The following is a 26,459-nucleotide window of genomic DNA, read 5'->3' as shown; positions in this document are numbered from 1 at the left end:
TAGAGCTTAAAATTAACATAAGCCAAAAATGTTCATATAAAACTCACAATTCACTTAAAAGAAAACTAACAAACGAATTACAACTTTACTACTTCGGCCAGACTGGAGACGTTACACCGCTTAGTTGGTTGCGCAAGCCAACTAGGCAGTTGCGACAAGTTAGTCTAACAATTAATTATTGTTGAACGCATGGGTATCAAGCCAACAATGGGTTACACAGTCCAGAACTTTGGGGTAAAGGTAGGATCAGGGTTAAGGGTATGTTTGGATGGCCGGCAGGTCCTTCCTGTGCCCCATGTGGTTGTCTCACATGTTTATTTTACTTACGTTTTGTCAATCGCTTAAAATATTAGCCAATTATCGAATAATTTGGAAAATTATATCTCCAAGTCTGCCTGATCAAAACATAAGATCAGTTACACATTCCACAACACTACAATTTAACAAATTAAAATGTTACATCTAAAAACATGGTTACATCAACAATCACCAATCTAACATAACTACAAGTATATTCCTTAATACATCTTCCAGTGTCTCCTTTAACAACTGTCCCGTGTGCACACATCTCTCAACACAACTTGACTAGTCAACCACAATTAACACAAATCGATCATTCCTTACTCAAGTTCTTTGAAAGATTATTCTGTCACAGCATTAACACGAATGTCTGGAGCAATCGGTATGGAGTTTGCCAAGCAAAACTTCCTCACCATACCACAGTGAGTTGAGGGACTCACACTTATTCAGAGTGTCATTACTCACAGTTACAAAGCTTGTATCACGTCCCGCAGTCGCTCGAGATTAACAACTTCGACTGCCTCCACGTTCTGTTCAACATCGTTTATCTCTCCAGGGTTCACACCCTCTTGGTCTCCTTCAGGACTGTCTAGTGACGTCAGGCCTCTCACTTTTGCGAAGACCTCGGTCAGAGTGGCGGAGCGACGCTGTCGGCGACGGTTCCGGCGACTCGACCACCATGCCATCACAGGCATAACAAATCTGTAACACATGTACACAAGCATCAGGATTGACACTAACCCAAAACTACCAGCAGCTGCCACTTTTGCAGCATAAAATCTTCGACCAAACAGAATGTGGGACTTCAGATGACGGACTACGTCCTCCGGACGGTACTCCTTAACACCTAATGTGCCCAGCCGTTCGTTCAGTCCCTGCAGGACTTTCACAGCCGTTTCCTGCTCAGAGCTAAACAGCTCCTTCTCCTCGCTTGTGTAAATTTCTTCCACATTTGGAAACACAATTTCACTTATCTGTTCTGAGAACACAGAGCTGCCGTGAATACGGGCAGGCACCTTGAATTCTTCAGAGACAACATCACACATATCAATTCCTCTAAATTCACCGACCCCCTTCACTACCGCGGAAGTTATATTCAGGGTCCCGTCACTAGTTAGACAGTTCAAAGTCAATCTGTGCTCCTCTGAGGCACTGTATATCCATCGGCTTGGAGTTTTGACAAGTACCGGGGACCTTAATCCCGATATTAATTTTCTACCACAGAGCCTCACTTGCTCGTAATGAAACATCTCAACCGCACAATTTGGTCTCTTGCTTACGCTTAACAGGACATTCGATAACGGGCAAACAATCAGTTGTTCCCCTCGACACTCTCGGTCGAATTCCAATTGATTGTACATCGAGTACATCAACCGATCCTTACTGATCAATAATTTTTGGGTACCAACTTCCCACTGGGTCCATACTTTGAGAGAGGCATCATACACCGGATAGATAATAATATCATATAATTGGAACATCTTATTATCGTTTGAAAGAGGCAACCTCATCACTACCCTTAAGGTGTGAATCGTTGTATAACTATGAACAACTACAGCAGAATAAAATTGATGAATATTTTCTAATTTAACAGGTGAATACAATTTAGTCGTTGGAGGTATAACCTTTTCAATTTCCTTCAAAATTCTTAGATACTCATGAGGTGTTAGCAAGTTACTGTCAACCTTCCCAGCTGCTAAGCTCTCAATTGCTTGATGGAATTTAGTTATCTTTTGTCTTGCACTACTTACTGTTTCTTTAGTATCCGAAAGCGCAGAACTTAACTTCAAATATTCAAAAAGAGTTTTTAACTGATAATGAGCAGCATTTGCTTGTGTGAAAATTTTAACCATTTGTTCATGCATATTAGAATGATATTCTTTCAATATAGAAATTACGTTATTTATTGTTTTTGCATGTGATACTATTTCCGCCTGCATATTTGCTAGAACAGTCACCTGCTCCTTAGCTTGATGCACTATTTTCTCGTTGGTGTTGTACAAATAATCCATTTTTCCATCAATAATTTCTAAATCGCTATTTTCAAGTGTACCAAACAGAAACTTTAACACATGACCTCCTGCATCTACTAAACCTCGTTTTCCACGTCTTTGTGGTAACAGTTTTATTAGATCATCAATTTCATTTAGGTATTCACTAACTGACTGCTGTAATAGCACAAATTCGTAACGAAATCCGGCTTCCAATTGAATTAATGGAGAGTGTGAACTCATATTTTCATTAAGTAGATCTTCGAAAAATGTATTAAAATGATTCTTTACCTCAGTTACCAAGATACTTAGATTTCGGGATTCCTCTTCAATCTGCGTCAAGTTGTACTGCAACGTGACTCTCCAATGGCTGTCCGTCAGCAGCACATCTCTGCCTCCTTCAAATATGACCCCTTGCTGGAAGCAGCTTACTACTCCCAGGATTAGAAAAATCAATCCTAAAACAGAACTTCAAATTTATATCGAGTTTTACCTTTACAACACGAAATACCAGTCCCATAAGCATGTCAAGCACTTCCCACTTGTCAAAGCACCACCGATATAATTCCCAACTATGAAACATAGTCTTCGAGGCGTGCTGGCCTCCTTTTTACACGTGGCAACCTATTTCCCGTACGAGGTGTGCCAACACTTGGTACAGGGATACCATCATCTGCTGATGGCGTTCCCTCACCAATACAGATATTCGAGTCTGGAATCTCGATATCGTCAACATCGTCGTCAACGTGCACTTCCGGCACCTGATTCACCTTGGTTCTACTCACGTACGGCTTTACTCGATTCACGTGAACCACGATTTCTCTATTTCTCACTTTCAAAACTAAATTCAACGACGATAACACCTTGACTATCCTGTAGGGACCCTTCCATAGTTTTGACAGTTTCTTCACTCTGTGACGTCCGATACTCGGCACGTGCAGCAGAACGTACTGGCCTTCCTCGTACAACGAATCCTTCACTTTCTTGTTGTACTGCCTTTCATACTTGGCCCTGGCCAATGCCTTACGTCGCGCAGCAACTTCATGGGTTTCCTTTAACTTCGCGCGCAGAGTCTCTACATGATCACCAAATACCTCGTTATCTTCCGTGATAGTCAAGTCACCCTCCATAGGAGCTTCCATTTTTCGCCCAAACAACATTTCGTACGGCGAAAATCCCGTAGCCTCATGGCTTTGACTGTTATAAGCCATAGTTATATATGGGAGATATTCATCCCAATCAGTCTGATGACGGTTCACAAAGTGACTAAGCATTTTGGCAATAGTCGCGTGTACTCTCTCTAGCCGACCATTACTCTGTGGGTGAAACCCTGTAGTCTGGATTTTCCTGATGTGCAAGAATTTGCACAACTGTTTGATCAGGTCAGAGGTAAAGTTTGCCCCTTGATCTGTAATCAAAGCCTTGGGAACACCAAACTTAGTAATCACTCTCTGCACTAGAGCTCGAGCCACCTGGTCTGCTGTTTGGTCAGGCAATGGTATAAATTCACAATACCGTGTGAAATGATCCATCACACTCAAGATGTACACGTTTCTCGACTCACTGATGGGCAAGGGCCCTACTATGTCGGCTGCCACTACTTCGAAAGGAACCTTGGGCTCGTTAAACAACGTTCCAAGGGGGGCCTTTGCCTTTCCATAGTTGGTTCGTTGACTACAACTGTGGCACGAACGCACATAGTCTAATACGTCCTTATCCATGCCCTTCCACCAGAATTTTGCCTTAATACGGTCTAACGTCTTAGCCACCGCTGCATGTCCCGTCGTTGGCAGGTCATGGTTCAACCTGATTACCTCACGAGTAAGAGATGAGGGGACCACAATCTTCTTGTCACCTCCGCTCACTCTGTACAGGATCTTTTCTGGGCTCAACTTAAAACACTTGGCCTTCCTTAACTCTTGACAATGAGGATCATTCTTTTGATGCTCACGCAGTGTGGCAAGGTCAACCACAGGGAGCTCGTCCCTGCGAGTAGCTGCGCACATAGCTCTACTGAGAGCATCAGCGTTGGTATGTCTCTTTCCCGGCTTGTGTTCCACGGTGTAAGTGAACTCAGCAAGCCTCAGCGCCCACCTCATTAGTCTACTACTTGGATCTTTCAAAGATAACATCCACTTTAGTGCTGCGTGATCTGTCACAGCCTTAAATTCACGGCCTAACAAATAACATCTAAAATACTTTGTAGCCCATACTAAACCTAGCAGTTCTCTTTCGGTCGTAGAATAATTCCTTTCAGCAGGAAAAAGAGTGCGAGAAGCGTACGCGACTGGATGTTCTTCTCCATCTACTTCTTGGGACAATACAGCCCCTAGAGCGTCAATACTGGCATCAGTAGCCAAGGTGAACGGCTTACTGAAATCGGGGAAGACCAACACTGGTGATGAGACTAGCTTCTGCTTAAGTGTCTCAAACGCAGTTTGGCACGCTTGATCCCAATCGAACTCCTTCCCTTGCTTGGTCAAGTCAAAAAGAGGTTTCCCAATGGCAGCAAAGCCTTCTATGAACCGGCGGTAATATCCGGCCAAACCTAAAAAGGACCGTACATCTTTTACAGTCTTAGGTACAGGGAATCCCTCTACAGCCTTAACCTTTCCTGGGTCGGGTTCTACACCATGGCCAGTTATTACATGACCCAGGTAGTTAACCTCGCCTACTGCAAATTTACATTTACTGAGTTGCACGCTCAAATTCACATCACGTAGCTTACTCAACACTTCACTCAAATGCGACAAATGCGAAGCCAAATCTTTCGAGAACAAGATAATATCGTCCAGATACACTAAACACTTTTCCCCTTTTAATCCCATAAGAACTGAATCCATCAGGCGCTGAAATGTTGCAGGCGCCGTAGACAGTCCAAAGGGCATACGTAGATACTCATAGTGACCTCCTGGCACATTAAAGGCAGTTTTCGGTCGACTTTCCTCATCTACCATAATCTGATGATAACCACTTCTCAAGTCAAGTGTAGTATACATGGTACAACCTCCCAGCGAGTCAAGTGTCTCAGCGATGTTGGGTAGAGGATATACATCAGGTACAGTCACAGCGTTGACTGCTCTAAAGTCTACGCAGAAACGATATTTCTTACTGCCATCCACAGATTTCTTCGGGACGATGACTACAGGCGACGCCCACGGGCTATGACTAGGAGTTATTATCCCCTTGTCCAGTTGGTCTTTAATCAACTCATCCACTATGGGTTTCTGATGAAATGGAACCCGATAAGCTTTCTTATAAATCGGCGCAGCATTTCCCGTATGGATAACGTGTTTTACGGCCGATGTGCATTGCAGAGGCTGGGCCTCACTATGCGCAAACACGTCCCTGTATTCCTCTAGTACTCTTTTAACCTCTTGTCGCTCGGGTAGTCTCAAATGGCTAAGTTTTTCATCTACACATTTATCAAACAATTCGTATTCTTTGATAGCTAGTCCTACTCGCTTCGTTGTCACATCTACATCATCCAAGATGGTCTTCCGCATCAACTCTGCGAGTTTCAGCTTTCCCTCTTCATTGAGGTGTAGCCCATGCTTGGTATACAAGCGCCTAGCAAACCTTCCTCGCATCTCACAGAAGGACATCCTTCCCCGTCCCTCCGAATTGGTTCTTTTTACGAAGGACCTAAGTAGATCATTCGCTCTCTTCAGATCTCCTATTACATTCTTGTCGAACCTATCAGGAATTCCCATAACTACAATGCGAGCATCCCACTTATTAGGTATTGCTTGAAAGGCTTGTTGTAGGGTGCGCGAGTAAGGAGCACCTCTATCCACGTCATTAGTTCCTGCCATCACCAGTACCGTATCACCCTGAGTCAGCTGTGCAATCTCTCTTTTAAGATTACCCATCGCATCTTTAAGCTTACCATTAGGTACAAACCACGAACTGAGCTCAAAGTTCCCTGGCAACCTCTCTTCCAATAACTGCTGAATTCCGCGACCGTGACTATCCGCTATCAAGACTATCTTACGTTTGACCTTATCTATCGTATCGTTACTAACTGATTCCACTATTCCAAATTTAGAATTTACCGTAAGGGATACTTCTTCTCCACTTACATTCACAGCCTTCGCCCAACATTTATTGTTCACTATTTTAGTTAATACTCGTGCCAAATACACGCCCTGTATGGTAAGACCCACTGGTTCGACCACTACATCCGAACCCTCCAGATTATCATTAGTCGTAGATCCAAATTTGCTTAACTTCAACTGAACCAGTTTCTCACTCCGCGCGGGTATTGTGACATCTTTTGCGTTATACACGTAATTCTCTATACAACTGTCCTGGCGTTTAGCCACTCGGACAACCTCAGGTGTCGTAGTAGGGGCCTGTGCCTTTTTGTGGCGCGGCGCAACTACTTGCCTACCTGAATCGGGGACACTCTCACCCCTGTGCAACCGATTTAACCAAATGTCATTTCCAGACATACGGAGAACACCTTCCGTGATGTCTATCGATGCACTTCCCTCTTTCAGAATATCACAACCTAACACGGCTAAATACCCACGGGGTAGGTTACTCACAACAAAGTTCCCTTTCACCGGCACACCCGGCTTTAACATCAAAGTCACTTTTTGTCTGCCGTAAATCTTCAGAGTTCGTCCTGAAATTCCCCGGATAATCAAGTCAGGCTTTGTCATCGGAGCTACAGCGGCTCCACGTTTGATGAGCGACACCTGAGCACCGGTATCAATTAATATCTTTCCCTCGGCATTATCCACACGCCCCATGGCAACTAGTTCCTCGGCTAAATCTTTCACAACCGGAACTATTCGTATTTCTTTATCTACTCGGGCGGTTTCACGACTCTTAACTAAGGCTCCTACTCTAGGTTCACAAGTGTTCTTTCCAGTCGTTACATTTCTTTTCGTCGCCTTGGCCTGCGGTTGTGGCTCATTTACTCTCGGGGACGGGTGGCGGCGACTCCACTGGCCCCTGCCCCGTTTCCCGACTGACTAGCACTAGGAGTGCTGGTTGGAAGTTTTACGCGACAATCCTTTTGTCTGTGCCCTGGCTTATTACATCGCCAGCACCTCAAGTCATTACTGGGTCTACTAAATCCCCTATTGTCCCGACACTCACGAGACGTGTGCCCCGGATTATGGCACCGATAACAAACAAGGTCAGTTTGAAAAACCTTCCGTTCATCTGTAGCGCGAGACGGATCTTTCGATTGCTTCAAAATGTGATCAATTGCCACCGCTGTAGTGACGGCTTCTCGGATGTTAGTAGGGAATTTTAGTCTCGTCTGATCACCAACGTGTCCAATAAGACCTCGGGTAAAAGCATCCAAAGCTCTACGATCGGCTTCTTCCCTTAGTGCAGCATTAACTTCTGGATTTGCAGTGACTCGCACTGTCTTTTCATTTAATGTCCGCACTCGATCAGCAAAAGCTTCAATCGTTTCACCCCTCCGTTGCTGTATTACAGACAACTGCTGGAAGTAACAATCTTTCGGAGCTTTGTCACTAAACCGTTGTGTCAAAACTTCTTTAAATCCCGCATAAGTACTCAACCGGCCTTGATCCTCCGATCGAATAAAACTCAAGGCGGTTCCAGCCAATCTCAATTTAGCAACCCTTAATTTTTCGTCGTTTCCCCAATGACTTAATTCACCGACATTGTCGATACTCTCAAAGAAGTGGAGAACAGCCTCCGGCTTTCCTCCATCAAAGGGAGTGATCGAGCCTACCATGTCGAACGTAGGTCGTTCTGTATGACCTCGCAAAGTTTCCTCCAACATGGTGTTCAGGTGGTCACTTCGATCCAACCTAGCATGACCAAGAGTCTCCAACCGTTCAGTTACCGCATCAATGGCTTCCTGGAGGTCCATTTCTTGCCCTCCAATACTAACGCGACCAGCCATTGTCAATCAGTTCAGGCACACTTACTTTCAAAAAGTGGACAAGTCCCAACTTAGTTTTCCAAAAATAATTTTAAAAGATTTTTCTCAATTAAATTTTCAATTAAATAATTATGTGCTCTCTCCCGTTTGTGAAAAGTAATTAAAATCAAGAAATAATTTTAATTTATCGACTTGCAATCAATCAATCAACTTTCAATTCAGCTCTAATCAATCCACTTTTTGTCTAAGTCCTGAACACTAATCAAATACGAAGTTACACCACGATTTATTCTAAGTCAAGACAACCTACTATGTCTGAGCAAAGAATAATTCCAATATTTCAATATTTACTTTTCCTTCAAATTACCCAAAAAATATTTAAAATACCTTTTTACCTATCACTCAATTCATCATACAATTCATCACGAATGTCGAAACCTATTCCACAAAATTTAATCTTCTTTCTTCGTGCCTGTAAATAAACTTAGCAAACTAACTCAATCAGGGTTTGCTGGTTCCACCACGGACGAGAGGAAGAATTTAAACCATAATAAAAAATCAAAAGTCAAAACTTTAAAGTTAATCAAAAGTTTAAAGTTTAATTACAATTTAACTATCATCAGATGAACAAGTTCCCAAAGTTTCAACAAAATATAACCAAGTCCAACGTTAATTCTTCAAAAATATTTAAATTTATAATTTATTTCACTTCCCTTTAATGACTACTACCCCTTATCTTCCTTCTCTCACAACGTGGTTAGCCTCCTGCCCTGTACCGGTACCTTTGAGTTAGCCTAACCAAGTCAGAAAGGTTAGGTTATCAACTAATTTGTATAATTAAGTTAGTTTTAGAAGCAGTTAATTTAGGTTAATCAGGTTTTAACTACCAGTTAAATCAGTACATTAAAACCTTAGAGTGTACGTTTATTTTTGATCAATATCAGGTATAAGAATTGAATTACTGAGGGACTAGTCCAATCAAAACAAAGTACTACCGAATAACTACTCAATTATTCACAACTACCGAAATAACGATTGTCGAGATTCAAGTAATCGACAACCGAATGCCTAACAAAGAATATAACTAGTTAGTAATGTCGAATGGAATTGTGGGAGCTTACAACAAGTATGGCGGACTATTAGCGTCTATTGTTCTCAGCCAATATGGCGTCTCTATTACAAGTATTACTTTAAAATTCAATAAAAATTATAAAAAATCAATCAAAAAAAGTTTTCAATTAGTTTTAAATTTAAAACATTAAATTACCTTTGACTTAGTCACCTCGTGATTTCAACAATTTCAAATATTACGTTTTATAAACAGTTTCTAGGCTAGCATTATTCTACGGGCAGAATAAAAATTACTTACCCATCATCCTTGTCCCGGCTTCTTGCACCAACTTTTCGATTTCTTCAACGAAACAAAGAAACACTAATTTATTTTTAGAAAGACGAACCGACCGACAGAACCAACTGACACAACCCCACAGAACTCAACCAAATGCAGAACTATTACAGAATTTTACCAACCCCACACCTGACACCAAATATGTGGCGTGACGACCACACGTAATTTAATTTAAAAAGTTCTCGGGTTCTAATTCGGACACGGTGATGGAAACTAGCCCAGGTTGCTGTAATAAAAATTCTCTCCTCGGTTGGCCAAATAAAACAATTTAGTTTATTGCGAAAACAATTTGAATTTTATTGCATAATTTAGAATCAGTTGAACAATTACAAATTTAGAACGGGAGAGAGAGCGAGCGAGAGAGCGATTTCACGCGAGCTTGACGCGTTCAAAACCCTGGCACGACTGCGACTCAGAACAACGAACTCCAGGGAGCAGCGTTGTTCCAGACGCTACCTCAGCAAATTCCTGCCTGTTTACCACCCAGTAACTGCGCAGCTGCTCTGGGTATGGAAAATTACCAGGCTTACTGCTGACAGACTTGGACTTACAATTCATGTGCTGAATTAAAATATATATCTTCTCCACCTGCACTGCTTAACCTAATAAGTCTGGCTGCATATATTCATTACTCGTTACTACAATTAAATGTTATGCTGAATAAAAATAAAATATATTACTGATGATTTAATATTTTAAATTGGCTGATTAAGACCGCATACGATGTTACCGGTCTGGTCTTAGAACTATATGCTGGGGTCGTCACACATGTTTGTAGAACTTAGCCTATATTTTATTTATAACTTAATTTTCATAGGGAATGTTAATTTTAATTTTACAAAAACATTATAAGAACAAAAACAATAAATAAGTACACTAAAAAAATGTACTACAGCTGTAAAATAAAAAAGTAGCTATGTGGTATAAAGGTCTGAAATGGTCCCTCACGATTGCCCAGTAGTTGCATAGTGTCCCAAAAAATGGGACGCTGCTGAATGAATCGCCAAAGAAAGTAAGAATACTGCAGTATTAACATTTATGATGCAACATTCATTTCATTGTATTACTAGTATGTAGGAAATATAGTTTAAAGTTACAAAACTATATCTAATAAAATATAAATAAAATAAACTTACCCTTGGTGTGTTACAACAAAATTGTTGCGAGACATTTCAACATGTAGCAAATTGAGGTTATGTTGAACTCAACTAATAATGTGCTCTGCCTCAGCTGTGGTATCTAGAGGAAGCAGTGGGGCCAACTCCAATTGCTTTTAGACTAAAATATCCCTTAAAAAAATTATTTATCAAGCGTCTTATTTTTAGGACGCTATGCACTAATGGGTTAATATGTTTATAAATTTCATATTCTCCAAGTGTGTTTAATTTGCTGCCTTTACAACATTCATGTAAAACTTCCATATTTTCATTATCCGTTTTATTGTGTGGTTCTCATCCATCAAATTTTGAGTGAATGATGAAGGTTTCAGGCAATGCTCTTTAATCTTTGGCTAAACAATCTGTCTGTCTGTCTGATGTAAAAACTATGACAATCGGAACAAGTCAATTTATAAATGCCAGTTAAAACGTTTTTGTCCAAGTTCTGAGGATTTTACAACTCAAAATGTGCCTGGTGTGGTTGCAATGTTTGTATAGTCAAGCAATTAATTATCAACGCATTTGTACTTCTTGTCTTTTTTTTTTTTTTTTTTTGGGCGGCCCTACTGCCATGCGCTTAAGCCTCAAGGGCTTTTTCTTGCGTGATCAATTCCAAACTGGTTTGGGATTGCTATCAGACCGTTTCCTCCCTTGCCAGACATCAACAATGTTACCGTTTGTTGGGTTCCTGGTCATGAGGCGATTCTTGGGAACGAAAGACCATTAAAACAGATCTCATTAAAACAGAATCAATGTCCTTCTAAGGTCATTGGTCTCATTACGGGGCATTGGTCACCTGAGGAAGCATCTTCACAGAGTTGGCATCCTTCAGGAGGATCCGCTCTGTGGAAGGTGTAATGAGCAGGAGACTGCTGAGCACCTACTCTTTGATTGCCCTGCAATAGCAAGAGAGCGGTATGCCATCTTTGGTAGTTTGGGCTTCTTGTCTTGCTTTTCATTTTCCGTATTATTACCAACTAATATTTTATTCTTCTTTTTATTTACTACTTTGTTCACCATAGTTTGATTATAACCATTAGACTTTGCAATATGTTTTATGATACTTAATTCCTTATAAATGGTTACATTTAATGTTACTTTGAGAAATTGGTAAATCATAGAGTTATAAGCGGCTGTTTTTTTGTGTGTATGGACGATATGAAGTGGAATGCATAGTTTGGTCTGATGTTGTATGTTTACGATAAAAAAATTATTGTTGCTTTTGTCTAGGGTGAGGTCTAAAATTTTAAGTTAATTTGATATTTCTCTTTCAATGGCGACATTTAGGGCATGGAAAGGGCATAAAAATAGGGGCAATGGTGTTTAATCTTAGCTTTTAATATTTATTGACACTGACACCAGAATACGACTTTTTTAAAATCGATACTATAGTTATGTATGACTCAGTTTGAACTCTTTGATGAAGGTAGGTTGTTATTGTTACAATTTTTTTTAGACACCAATATACTCATTATTTTACTAGATCTGGTTAGTGTATTCATTTACCAAAAAAATAAGGTTTAAAAATTGAATAACATTTTAAAATTAATTAATTACTTAATCGGAGTATTGTATAAAATTTTTAACTTGGTAACAATTTCCTTTTAAATAATCCTCTTTACAAGGAATCAATGATTTTAACAATGAAATGGAAAGATTAAGATTTAGAAATTAGAAGTAAAACATACATTTTGACTGCCTTTGTATTTCTGTGGAATATCTTGTGGCTATCTATGCAATACTATTCTTAAATTACATACCTGTAAAGAAAGACTATAGTACTATGAAGATCACTGGTTTTTCATGTTCTTTTAAGCAATGCTAAGATACTAACAGGCACTTGATGCAAAAAGATGAGATAAAAATTATTGGTGAGATATTTTAAATGCTTACAAAATGCAAACACTGATGATAAAACTTCAATATTCTTAAAAAAAATTTATTTTTCACAATGTTACAGACTTATTTTATATGTTAGTTTTATTTGGGCTAAATAGAAAAAAATCAAAATATTTATATTGGACTTTTGATTATATGTTGAAATTGATATGTGTGGAGGTAATTTTAAAGCCATTCTCTTACTTAGTACAAATTTGTTCCTCAATTTGGAAAAAAAATCTAAATTTTTATGTATCAGAGCCCACAAATTAAAAATTATATTTACAGTTTTTGTAAATATTTAATGATTTGAAATGGACTGAAGAAAGATACTAGTTGATAAATACCAGAGCTAACTGAAGTGAATCGACCTAGAGTTTTGCCCACAGACCAAAGAAAGAGAAGGGAAGTGGCAAGTGAAGCAAAAAAATAGTGGGGAGGAAAGTGCGTGAGTCATCTACTGAATATCTGGCCTCACTATTTTCTTAATTTATTGTACTAATGTAAAATTATTACAGTAACTAATATTAGACTCACTTCAATCATTTTGATTTAGTTTAGTTCATTTGGAATAATAATAATAACAAATTTGTTGTATTTTAGGTACATAAAAATAAACAAGCCACTAACAATAAATTAATAATCCTTCTTGTAATTTTAATTATTTTTAATTTGTTTTGAGGTTAATCAAAATTTCTAAAATAAACACACTTCTTTGTTTTTATTAACTACCCATATACATCATCTAAAGACAAAAATAACCACTATAATATTATATCACCTTTAACAGGTTTGTTATGGTACCGATATTTCATTTCAATAACTCATGACTACTGTAGTTATAATATTATTCTATTTTATTTATAATATTCACGTATATTTTTTAAACTTATTTTTTACTTCATCTTTTCCGAACACTTTATTGGAAACAAAAATTTCTTGACCAAATAAACACAATTTTTTGTCACCGTACTTTTTGATGTTTTCAGTTAAGAAATGTTTTGTTAGTAATATTTATAATAAAAATAAATTGCAAACAAGACTATAAAATACTTATCACCATGCTGATGTTCCTTTGTACAAGAGAACGAATTTCAGAATTTTGTTACAACTGTAACTATACTTTATTGCAGTGTTAATGAAACATGATGCATTAAAACTGAGCACTAGTTTTGGACATTAGTTCAATGGTTTACCAATAAGGGGGTTTAGTTCAGTTTCAACTTCAGTAATGTCTCTTATATGAGAATTCCCTGACTATTTATTTCTTTGGTTTGTGGTTTTACCCCATAATAATAATGTTAATATTCATTATTTACACTTTATATCCTTATAAGATATGTCTCATTTTAAAGATGTAATTACTTGTAGTTTGCATCCAAACTTTTTTTAGTTTTTCTTGAAAAGTGTACACTTTTCGGATATTTAAACAATGAAACACAAATATGTTTGAAATTGTTTTAATAAAATAACCAATAAAAATATTGAAAAAATTAAAAAAGCATTTAGATGTGTATATATCACATTTTTTAAAATAAGGAATCCCCCATGGTTTTCTAATTATAAATGTGGTAAAAGTGTTTCAACTTTAACATTGTTCTTATGGAGTTCTTATGAATCAAGATTGCCACTAGTATAGTCTGCTCTTAAAGAGGGTTTCACAGAAGACACACAACATTTGCACCCTAGTAAATACTCTTACTTTAAAATCTGGACTATTACAAGAGAACAGATTTTTTTTTTATTTTACCTTAGTTTAAAAATTGAACTTGCAACTAAAATAATACAATTTTTAATAAAAGTGTTCACATGTTATTGAAATAGGACTTGTACATTCAAAATTCTGAGTAGGAAAATTTCAGGCAATTTCATTGTGAAAATAGATGTATGTGTTACAAGGTTTTTGCATAAAATTATTATGGGTTTGACAGTAGAAAAAACACAAATGGAGTTTTATATTTATTGTTGCTAGGTATATTTACATATGCATTATTCTTTTTATTGAAATGGGCTTTGCTGCATGAAGAAAAGTAATTTATAATATGTTTCAACTAGTGACTAACTAAATGTAATTTTTTTTTAACAGTAGCACTTTGGAAACTACTGTGTCATTAAAAATGATGAGACACTTCCTGTATAAAACCCTTTGAATGCCTTAGGGTCTTGAGGGAGTCCCAATAATAATGGGTTATTCCAAGGGTTTTGATCCCTCCTTAGGTATGTGACAGATTCTTAACAAGATATTTATTATTCTATTTATGTACTGGCTGAGATTATTAACTTTGCCATACTGAATGGTATTGACTAATGGTACTGAGACTGATACAGTAGTACTGTATGTCTGTCAAAATAAATGTATTAAAGTATTCAAATAAAAGTGTACATTAACTTTTTAACGTGTTATTCTCTCTAAACATCATCATATGTTGAATCCCCAAAAGTAGTTATAGTCCTACAACATTAGGGACATGGTATATTTAAATATGCATGAGGATGTTTTGTATCAATTATCAGGTGCTCATGCTTTATTTACTGATCGGATTGATTTTCCCAAGATTGTTATGTAATTTATTTACTATTTTATCATTTTTATTCAATCTCAGCCTCAAATGATATTTTTATTACCACTCAAAGTGAAAAATGACAAGTTTTTTGTTGGTTGGTACAGTACATTGTTTCCATTTTGAATTGGAAATTTGTAACTGTCTCAAACAAAAACAATACTCTTGTAAAGTTATTCCAAACTTTTCTCATCATGCATAAAACATTATTGGCTGGCACATGTACACCTTTTCATCATACGTCAAAATATATAATGCTATGCAATTGCATGTTATACTGAAGCTTTAGTAATAAAGATCAGATCATGAATCTGAAGTGTTCACAGATGCTGTGAACTGTGGTAAATATTTACTAGTCATTTCACATTATTTAACCTCAATGGTTCTTTTTTACCTTCGATTATGTTGTTTTGCTGATTTTATATAACACTTTTATCACACTTCTTTCCCTTTTTTTAACCACTGTCATTGCACTATCAGTGTTCGTGTCATCATCATGCAAAACCAATCGACTATTTCTACATCGGATATTTCCATGGTACAATAAACACTAGAAATAAAACACTCCAGGATGGGTGACATATTATGACAACACCACATGGTAGCTATCTGCATTGTGCAACTAAAACGTACTCATCAAGGTGAAAAAGCTCATGAAAGAGGACCAAGAAAGTGCTGACATCTAGTAGAAAACACCAGAAACTACTTGCACAACACACAGTTGTCATAGAAATGCTTCTTGTACGATATTACGGCAGACAACAGAATAAAACAGAAACAATATAACGACCCATTATATTACATCAGAGGCATACTTTTACGCAATTACTACAAACGTAATAGTGCTTCAAAAACCATGAAGAGGTTCATGTTTTTCCACGTGGAAAATGCTTAGAAAGCGTGTAGAAAAACAACAGAGAACAGTGCATAAAGCCTAAAAAGAAAACCTTTAAAAAGATGGTGATGAACAAAAAACATCTCTCAAGATCAAACGTATCAGCAACAGACCAAACTTCTGGAGGGTATGATCACAAATGTGTAAGAGAGCTAAATATTACAATTTACCTTACCGTAACGTCTTAGATAAAAAATAATCCTTCAAATATGTTACTAATAGTGTAATTGTTGGTTTTGAGAGCCTAAAAATTTGTTGTGAAAATGCAAGTATACTACTATAACAAATTATTAAAGGTGATTTTAGATAACATAGGAAAAGTAAATTATACTATTGAAACTATTGGTTAGGACCACTAGTAATACATCACTTTGTAGAATATGAATGGTCAATTAAATATTTTGACTTATTACTGATGGTATTTATCTACAAAATTTTAAACTAAATTCCACTTTTTGCTGGTTTTTTAACACATCCATAACCCAACAAAAACAAAATTATATTTTGGTATACAAATATAATGTTCAAATCAATGTACAATATATTTTTTATATAGTATTTGAACTCTCTTTAATAGCTAAAGAGTTGTACTTTGACTGGAATATTGTTTACAAATTATACTCAAATAAAATTCATTCTTAAAAAAGTTGATGACATTTTTCCATTTAGCGGTAATTTTACTCTCAACTTTGTTGAAAAGAGTTTTCATATTCTCTTTGTTGTGCATCACACTCATACCGTCATAAGTACTGTAAAATAACATGTTGATTTTAAAATTTGCAAATTATAAGATATTCCGAAAATGGACAATGAAACACGTTTAGAACGAATTAGGTCAAAATTGAACAACTTTTATAAAAACGGGGGTCATCATGGTACCCCACAAAGAAATGTCTTTTTTGGTGTAGACAGCACAAACTTTTCATGACCTTTTTGTCCTTGCATGTAGATTTTCATAATTATTGTAAGTTGCTATTATTAGTTTTTATACCCCGACATCCCTAGTCATGTCTTGAGTTTTTTAACTCCCCTCCAAAGTAAGTTGGAGGGTTAAAAACTGTTTATTAATTTTCAAAAAATAGATATTAAAAACAATTTTATTTTTAATTTGACAAATTTTTTTTAGGACAACCCACCTAAGGGAGTAGTAAAGGAGGATAAAATGTACATTGTATACCTACTGTTGGCCATAGCAATACGCCTGAAAAATTTCAAAAAGTTGAATCATGGGCTAATCCCCAGAGTCTGAGGTTCAACAATATAACTATTATTATAAATTAACTAATATTTTTTCTTTTATATACGTAAAGATTGCAGAATGGGAGTTTTAATATGTGATTTTGTATTATTTTTTAGCTTTCAAACATTTGGGTTCATGAGACCCTCTTGAGTTTTTTATATTTTTTCTAATAGGTACTATCTTGAGGGATGTTTTATTATTCTTCGCCATCAGGGGCTGCCAGCACCAAAAGCCCATACTGAGCTGCAGCAGCATTTTAAGGTGCTGACTGGTAAGTTCATTCAACAAGAGTTATTTTTATTGTTTTAACATTTCTGAAACTTGTTTTGTTCTAAGCCTGCCTATTCACTTTCTAACATTATTCCTTTTGTAAAAGAAACTATGAATGGAACGGGTCAATGGTGACAAAAGAAAAACTTCCTCAAGATAGTACCTATTAAAAGAATTTCCAAATTCTAAAGGATCTAAATCAGCTTGAGAGCTAAGAAAATTTACCATAATATATGTATATATATATATATATATATATATATATATATATATATGATTTAAATGTCATAAGAATGGAATGTGCAATTATAATCTGTGCAAATTGATTGTTATGGCCAGCTCAGCGGTAGACTTACTTGGCAATAAGGATTGTTAGGCTGCAGAATAAGTATCCACCACGAATCGTACCATCGATATTTCCAGTTATCTGAGCTACCCAACAGCCAAATTTTGATATAAGTATTAGAAATTAAAGTATAGTTCAGCTATATTTTTTAATAGCTAAAAACTCAATTATATAATGATGAATTGAATATTATCCATGTGTACCTATTTATTATATGTAACAAGCAAAACATTGTAAAACTTAGTTACTATTTTGAAGTAGGCCTATAAACATGTCTGACAGCTTAAGGAAAATGACACATGTTCATTGCTATTATACTTGTGAGCATTACTCGAATTCATACAAATTATTTTACTTTGCTTAAATTAATTTTAAACAATACTATTATGCAATCAATTAAAAATATGTGGAAATAATTAATTGTAAAAAAAAGTACAGTTAGACTGTTTTTGTAGTTTAAAGTATTTCTAATTAATAATTTAGTGTTAGCTCGATTGTCATAGTGGCCACATATTGTACTGCAGCCGATTATTATCCTCGGTTATCAACCACAGGGTACGATTTTTTCTATATAGATATAACAAAAAATACTGAATAATTACACCCATCGATATAATCAACCGATACAATTAATTTTAATAATAACTGAAAACATCTTAGCTGATAGTTCTAACTTCTTCCTCTTGAGCTTCCTAAAATCTGAAAGCTTTAAATTATATGCACATACTATAAATACATTTTCAAGTTATACACACAATTTGTGTATTTAATGTCACAAAAGCGACCATCTAAATAAAAAAATAGTTAACCTTAGAAAAAATAAACGGAATAGCGCTGAAAGATAACTTAATTAAATTTTTTTCTAGGTTTCAAAATCTTTGATTTCTTATATTCTCTTTATTATTTAAATAACATTCTTCCTACCAAATGGCCCAGTTGTTTGATTAATGGTTATAATTCTTTATTATTCATGGCTTTATGTAATTGTATATATTACATTTTTTCTCAAAAATCCAATATGATTTTTATTTAGTACTTTTAATATGTTAATAGTTCTGTTATGCGATATATAAATTACTGATGATTATACCAAGTGATATAAGAACTGGGTCCGCTTGTACTCTGCCCAATACCTTCTTTCTTTCAACTTTTATTAAAATTTCATTACAGGTTTTCTCCTGTGAAGCAATGATTAACCGTTTTCGAAACGTTGTTGAAGCATCTTCTCTAGAAAACCGTACTTCTCTTCTGCATAAATACTCACAGAGATGATTTGCAAGTAGGTCGGCTGATATGCAACTTTTTAAACTTTGTTTCACAGTTCTCCATAAGTTCGACTGTCTGTTATTATCTATAAAAGAAAATACGTTTATGATACGAAAAAGTATTTATAGTTGATACAAGTTAGTTACTGTTCAAAAATTAGTATTGGTTAGTTATATCGAAAGTTATAATTGAGTAATATCATTTGTCAATATCGATATTTAAGAAACCACGTCCGCTTTATCTTACTCTAACCAAAACATATCTTAAAATGAAAAACATTGTGTGTGATAAGTTAATTGCCTCTATATGACTAATTGTACATATCACACGTTAAGTGTTAAGTCAATCTGGCTACAATATAATAAGCGGCCAACACTACAATTGAATCATCGATATTTATTATTATCTAAACAACCGAAACCAAAATGTCAAACCAATTTACTTAAATAGGTATTTTAAATTACAAAATAATCCAACTGTTTTTAACTCTAAAATGTATTAATTTAATGATAATAAAAAGATTACCTAGGCTATGTGTATTTAAAAAATGTAACAAAAAAAAAACAGTGTACATAACATTTAGTTACTGTACTTTTTACTATTTTTAAGGATAAACATATTAACAACTTGTGACACAAATAACACATGGGGTAGACTTTAATAAGTGGCCTACACTCGTTATTTGATTATTATCGAATGGTTCGATTGTTTTTATCCAAAGGATAATTCAATATTACAATTTATTTAACTTAGCATATGATTTTAATTTATTAGTTATAGTAATTTTAATGTATACAATAAACGACAAGAAGTAACTTATATTTGGACACTTTGAAGATTGCGATGAATATGAGGAAAATGTGTCAGATATTTCTTTACGAGATTGGTTTACATGGCTTCAACATGTGGTTTTGGTTGCTGGTAACACATGGGAGAATTCTATCCTCCATTACACAAAAGCGGTTGCTTAATGATATCAAGCTGGGCAAACTATGAATATTGTAAGGTTTCTTTGATATCTAAGTCTAGGCCATAGTTGGTTTTGTAATGTTAAATTGTTAAATTTATGTATTTAAAAGTGTAATGTAGATATTGCTTATTATTACGGTAATTTATTATAACTCTTATTGTGTAAGATTCTGACATACACCGAAGTTGGATAATATATTGAATTGTTTGATAACAGCAATCCAATAACGAGTGTAGGCCGCTTATTAGTCTCCCCAACACATGTAGGGTAGGGTACGATAAGCGGACCCGGTTTTTTTATATCGAAGAATGTAGTCTTCGATACCTAATATTCGCATCTCAAATCCTAGACTCTCAATCGATATAAAAGTATCTATAGTCCTCAATAACAATCATATTATGCTTTAAATTAAAATATGAATTTAATATTTTATAGTGATCAAACACATGTTGAAGCCACACAAAAACAATATATTTTATTTATGTCTTATCATCTTTCAAAGCAATGTCTTGTGGTTTTCTAAAATTGACTGCCATTTTTAATAATTAAAATTACTTATGTAAAATTGAAATATCACCCTACGTGTATTATTTAACAGTGTTTACAACTGTTGATATAGACTATTAAGTTAATAATTCAAAATAATTAATCAGTATCGATTGATTATATTGATGGTTATGATTAAGTAATATCACTTGCCAATTTCGATATAAAAAACGGGGTCCGCTTATCGTACCCTACCCCACATGTATACATCACCATTGTACATGTGACCATAACTCAAATACCATACGAATGATTTTACTTTAATACCGATAATTAATTGTATACAACTATTATTAGAATGCTTTTTTATAGAACAGTTTAAGTATGTCTAATCAATAATTTACACACTGATTCGATTATAGTGGTGACCGCTTACTACACTGTAACCATCAATCCTACAACTTAAGTTAATATTTTGGGCTCAAAATATTGAAAACGCACTCATTCATACATATTTATTGTATAAGTAATCATACAAGTATTTACAAGCATTTATGATTTGTTTTAATTTACAATTTTGGCCCACTCCAATGAGCTAAAAATCGTATTTTCGGTCAACTTCAACATAATCATATATCTAAGTGTTACGCCTACATCAATTTAAATGATGATTTCTGTGTCTCCAAGTTCTTCATCTGAAGGTAGGTAAACAGTTGATGGGTCAACATAATTTGGATCAATCAAAGGTAATCCAAGCTGTTCTCTCCTTCTAAGCTCCAAATAAGCTTCCCTTAGAGCCCAATCACGCATACTGGTACTGGGTTTGTAATATAAATAAAATCCTGACAATACGAAACCAATCGTTATGTATGTGAAGAACATGGCATGCATACGATTGTGTTCCTCTTCTTCAGTTTTTCCAGAAAACCCATAATCATAAAAGAATTTCTTTTTCGTAGCGACTGCAGTCTTTTTATCCTCAGCCTGAACTGCAGTTGGTTCAACAGCCGTAGTCGTATCGTTCTTCTTGTTCGAAGTTGATATGGCACGTACATTAGATAGGCACTGCGGTACACTTGATATTCTTCTAAGAACATTAAACTTACATACTCGACTTAATGAAGACATATTTAAGAGTAGCACAAACACTAATTACAGTGAACTTGAGAAATAAACACTTCGATGCATACAGCAGCAGAAGTCAACTAGGTTGAAGGAAGGCTGAATGAAAGACAAAAACACGTCTAAACAGCTGTGAAAAGTGCCAGGCCGTCTTGATTCATTACAGCATTGCGTAGTCCTAAACTACACCAAAAACTGATATGTATCATTGACGATATAATTAAAATTGTATTTACTTATAAATGTTAATTTTTCTAATATTTATACTTTGATGGCTTTTTTAAATATTTAAATACATATGTAGGTGGTATTAAGACGTTATGTCATGTATAAATTATGTCATCGAGTAAAGATTGAAATAATTTATAAATAAATAATATACACTTTATATACAATAAATATACACTTCATTTAATATACATTAACAACCTTCGTATACCTATAAAAAAATTCTCTAGGACAAATGTTTTTCATGTGTTCGTTTTAACAATTTATATATGTCCACCACAAATCGGACCTATCTGTAACATATGTTGTATTAAATGTCACACAACTCATTTCATATCAAACGATATGGAAGCAAGCACATGACAGAGCACCTCGGTGCTTCAAGACATCAAAACCCTGTTTGTAAGTAAGTCGGAACAATATGCTGTGTCCATTTTGCTTCTGGATGGTATTACTTTATACACTTTTTGACGTGACAACGTCTTAAAATAGGTTGCGGCTCGGAGTCACTCATGAAAAAGTGTAACGCCCGGTAACGTTACGATGCCCGTCCAGTGGGTCCGCCGCACGGGATCCGCACGGGATAAAGCAGATAACTGTGGGTCCGCCGCACGGGATAAAGCAGATAACTATGTTTATTCGTGAAAATGTGGAGTGCTTAGATTCGTCATTTACAACAACTACAACAATAAAGGTAAATAATTGTACACTGATATTTCATTATCGTAAACTATGATTGATTGATTAATTGTTAGATTGACACAAAAGTTGAGAAACTGAGTTTATAGTTTATGTCATACTATTGACAAATGTACAACAATAAAGGTAAATAATTGTACACTGATATTTCATTATCGTAAACTATGATTGATTGATTAATTGTTAGATTGACACAAAAGTTGAGAAACTGAGTTTATAGGTTATGTCATACTATTGACAAATGTTGATAGTGTTTAAGTAAATTATTAGTTTAAATCACTCTGCAATCAATCGTAATTCAGTCGATTGAGAAGAAACAGCGCGTATTGCTAGTCAAACATTTAAAATAACAAATTATAACCTCTAACCTGTCATAACAGTGCGACCAAACAAACGAACTAAACCGACCAATCACCACGCGCGGAGTTAGAATTTAACTGTGTTTAGCAAGAATTTCAAATTCCAATTTTAATAAATGTTTTATTCAACTTTACCATTTACAATAACAAATTTTAATTAATTTCAAATTATGTACAATGTTTTAGTAAACAAAATATATTTCTATAGTTAAAATTTATGTTTTATTCAACTTTACCATTTACAATAACAAATTTTAATTAATTTCAAATTATGTACAATGTTTTAGTAAACAAAATATATTTCTATAGTTAAAATTTGTGCAATTCTTATTTTCATTCAATTCCTTGTTCCTATTGTGCAATTTAGTAATATTCATATCAATAAATATTCTACCGAGAAAAAGACGTTGTCACATAAAATCTTCGTCCCGTAAAAACCGACTTTACAGGCAACCATAATTTTTATTATCTTTAATCAACCAGATCACATAGATTGAGGCATGTTACAAAAATTGTACTTGAGATACGTCACGAATGTCTAAAAATAGCATTACATACTCTGTAGAACCCTCATCACCATCACTTTTTGTTGTTTTTCCAGTTAGTATAACATTGTATGTACTTCTACATAATTATATAGCCAAAAGTCTATAACTTCTCAATTATTATTTTCTGTAATACGCAATCAAATGGTTTGGTAGCAAAAGTCAAGACAATATTAAGAAGATATTGTAATATATCATCGGATACTTATTTCACTGGCCAGCTCACTCAAGTAGTATCAGTCGACCTAAAGTCCATGCTCAGAGGTTATAAAAATACATTTCCCTCAAATAAATTTACAAACAACTCTTAATTTCTTTTTTCAGACTTTTTCTAATTGGTGAACTTAATCAATATTACAAGCAGAAAGTTGGATAGATAAATTAAATCGCCTTTTCGGGACTTGAGCAGTTTGGGTATGTAATTTAACTAAGTAATTTATGTTTGGTTAACAGTATAAGGAAACTATCTAAAATTTCCCCTATTGTTATATTATTTGTTAAATTATAAGAGCCATCCCTTAATTACGCAACTTTAAAAACAGGACTTTTAGAAACCCCTCTCCACACTTGTAACGGTAACACAACCCCTTTTCAATAAATACGTACTGATGCTACCAACACATCCCCCTAATGTATGTTATTCTAACAATTGTGATATACCAAAGGCAAATTTAAACACCAACGCAAAATGTAATTTATCAATATAAAACTATAATTCCTCAAATTTAAAACATTGTCCTGAAATGGGTTCATTTTTCATTTATGTACATTTTAGTACTTTAAAATAAATGTTTGATACAGATTTTCTCTGTTAACATTTTTTAACATTTTAACTTCAATCTAAATGCAACCTTAACGTAACAAGGCAATCACTATGTCATTACACGGCATGGGACTCGTTGTACTATTAAAGCCGTATATATGAACCGAAAACCGCAATTTTGCCCAGCTTAACTTAACGTAAGTACACTAGCAGATGTTTTGGCACTTAATATGCGCCGCCAAATTTCGGTGTGTCAAACTAAAAGGGTGTTTTTTTAGGAAAGCGGAACGATCATCCATTTTGATTTTGTCAGTTACTTTCAAAATAGATGAGAAAGAAATCGTTTGTGTCGGTGCAAACACATTTGCTGAGTTGTCTTCACGATGTGGTTAGGTTTTGATCGACATAGCTTCAGTCTAACATCAGGCCTTTTATTTTTATTGCTGTATTTCTTATAGCTGACATTGTACTAAGCTGAACGCCCATCACTCTGCTGGATGGGGCAGCACCAACACTAACACCAGAGGTGAGGCACTTTTACAATTTCTTCTAAGTAGGGACCTATTTATATGTAATAAAGGTAACCGCCCTACGTTCGCAACACGAATTAGACAAGAAGTTATTGATATAACAATCTGCACACAAGGTATACTTGGAATGGTTGATAAGTGGCACGTAAGCGAAGAGGCCTCATTATCGGATCACAGGTATATCCGCTTCAACTTGCAAGATGAGGCTGCAGAGGTCCTCTATCGCAATCCCGGGAGGACTGACTGGTTGGGATATAAGTCTGACCTTCAGTCACAGTTGGGATCGGTAGGCGGAAGGGTGCGATGCTTCACAGACATAGATCAGATAGCTTCTGACCTGCAGAATGCTATAATCAATAGCTTCCACGACAATTGTCCATTGCGACGGGGGAAGAGTCGAACCAATACTAAGTGGTGGACTGCGGACCTCGCTCGCAAAAGGGCTAATGTCAGGAAGCTGTACAATCAATGCAAAAGGAGCCGTATCTGGGAGTCCTGTGTAAACTGCAAAGTTTCCTGGAGGCAGTTTACACAGAAGGTAAATGAGTTAAGCGCGGCAGCTAGACTGCAACGTTTACTAGACTCAGGTCCAACCGGTCACTTGGGATCATTAAGGTCCCAGGGAGGTCAACACACTTCCGGGTCTAGTGATAGCCTCAAACTTCTCCTTGAGACTCACTTCCCTGATTGTATCTTTGAGAATGACGACACTGGAACGTCTGGTAACCATGAGGCAGGCTCACGGCCAAGAGCTTATCGTGGTGGCTGGCCCATTGCCAGAAGGATTGTCACTCTCTCTAAAACCAAATGGGCAATTTCTAAATTTACCCCTTTCAAATCTGCAGGAGGGGATGGAATCTTTCCGGCCCTGCTTCAACAAGGGCCGGAGAATCTCCTTACCCTTCTATGTGAACTATTCAGGGCGAGCCTAGCTTATGGGTACATACCACAAGTCTGGCGTCTCAACAGGGTGGTCTTCATCCCTAAAAAAGGGAGAGCGGACTATTCTGTCCCTAAATCTTTTCGTCCCATCAGTTTATCTTCGTTTCTACTGAAAACATTAGAAAGACTGGTGGAGAGGCACCTGAGAAAGGGAGTTCTCTCAAACACTCCCCTTCATCGCAACCAACATGCATACCAGCAAGGCAAATCCTGTGAATCAGCACTGCACCAACTAGTCAGTAGGATTGAGGATAGCCTGTGCGCCAAGGAATTGGCATTGTGCACCTTCATAGACATTGAAGGAGCTTTTGACAATGCTTAATTCACTGCGATGGTAAGTGGAGCACAGCGACGTGGCCTCGAGCCAGCTCTGTGCCGGTGGCTTAGGGCCATGCTGTGCTCCAGACGGATCAGGGCCGATCTCAATGAAGAATCGCTTGTGATCGCACCTACAAGGGGATGTCCTCAAGGAGGCATCCTGTCACCTCTACTGTGGAATCTAGTAGTAGATGGTCTACTTGAGGACCTTACTAACAATGGAATCTATGTCCAAGGATATACAGACGACATAGTCCTTATGGTACAGGGAAAATATACAAATGTTGTTATTGATATCATGAATACCAACCTT

General features: G+C 35.9%; 1 protein-coding gene across 1 annotated transcript; it reads right to left on the bottom strand.

Moving 5' to 3' along the window:
- Window positions 1-21,141: 21,141 nt before the first annotated feature.
- On the bottom strand, window positions 21,142-21,882 carry LOC124372840. The gene has a single exon (XM_046831243.1). It carries the CDS (start codon window positions 21,766-21,768, stop codon window positions 21,301-21,303), a length of 468 nt encoding a protein of 155 aa, XP_046687199.1. The 5' UTR covers window positions 21,769-21,882; the 3' UTR covers window positions 21,142-21,300.
- Between the last annotated feature and the right edge of the window lie 4,577 nt (window positions 21,883-26,459).

This window comes from Homalodisca vitripennis, unplaced genomic scaffold, assembly GCF_021130785.1.
Source record: "Homalodisca vitripennis isolate AUS2020 unplaced genomic scaffold, UT_GWSS_2.1 ScUCBcl_4176;HRSCAF=10200, whole genome shotgun sequence".
In the NCBI taxonomy this organism is placed as follows: domain Eukaryota; kingdom Metazoa; phylum Arthropoda; class Insecta; order Hemiptera; family Cicadellidae; genus Homalodisca; species Homalodisca vitripennis.
Note: the sequence above shows the minus strand (reverse complement) of the source record. Positions and strands in the feature narration are given on the sequence as shown.

What these genes read in the sequence shown, in the direction of transcription:
- LOC124372840 (XM_046831243.1), bottom strand. Translation starts at nt 21,768, where the DNA reads ATGTCTTCATTAAGTCGAGTATGTAAGTTTAATGTTCTTAGAAGAATA.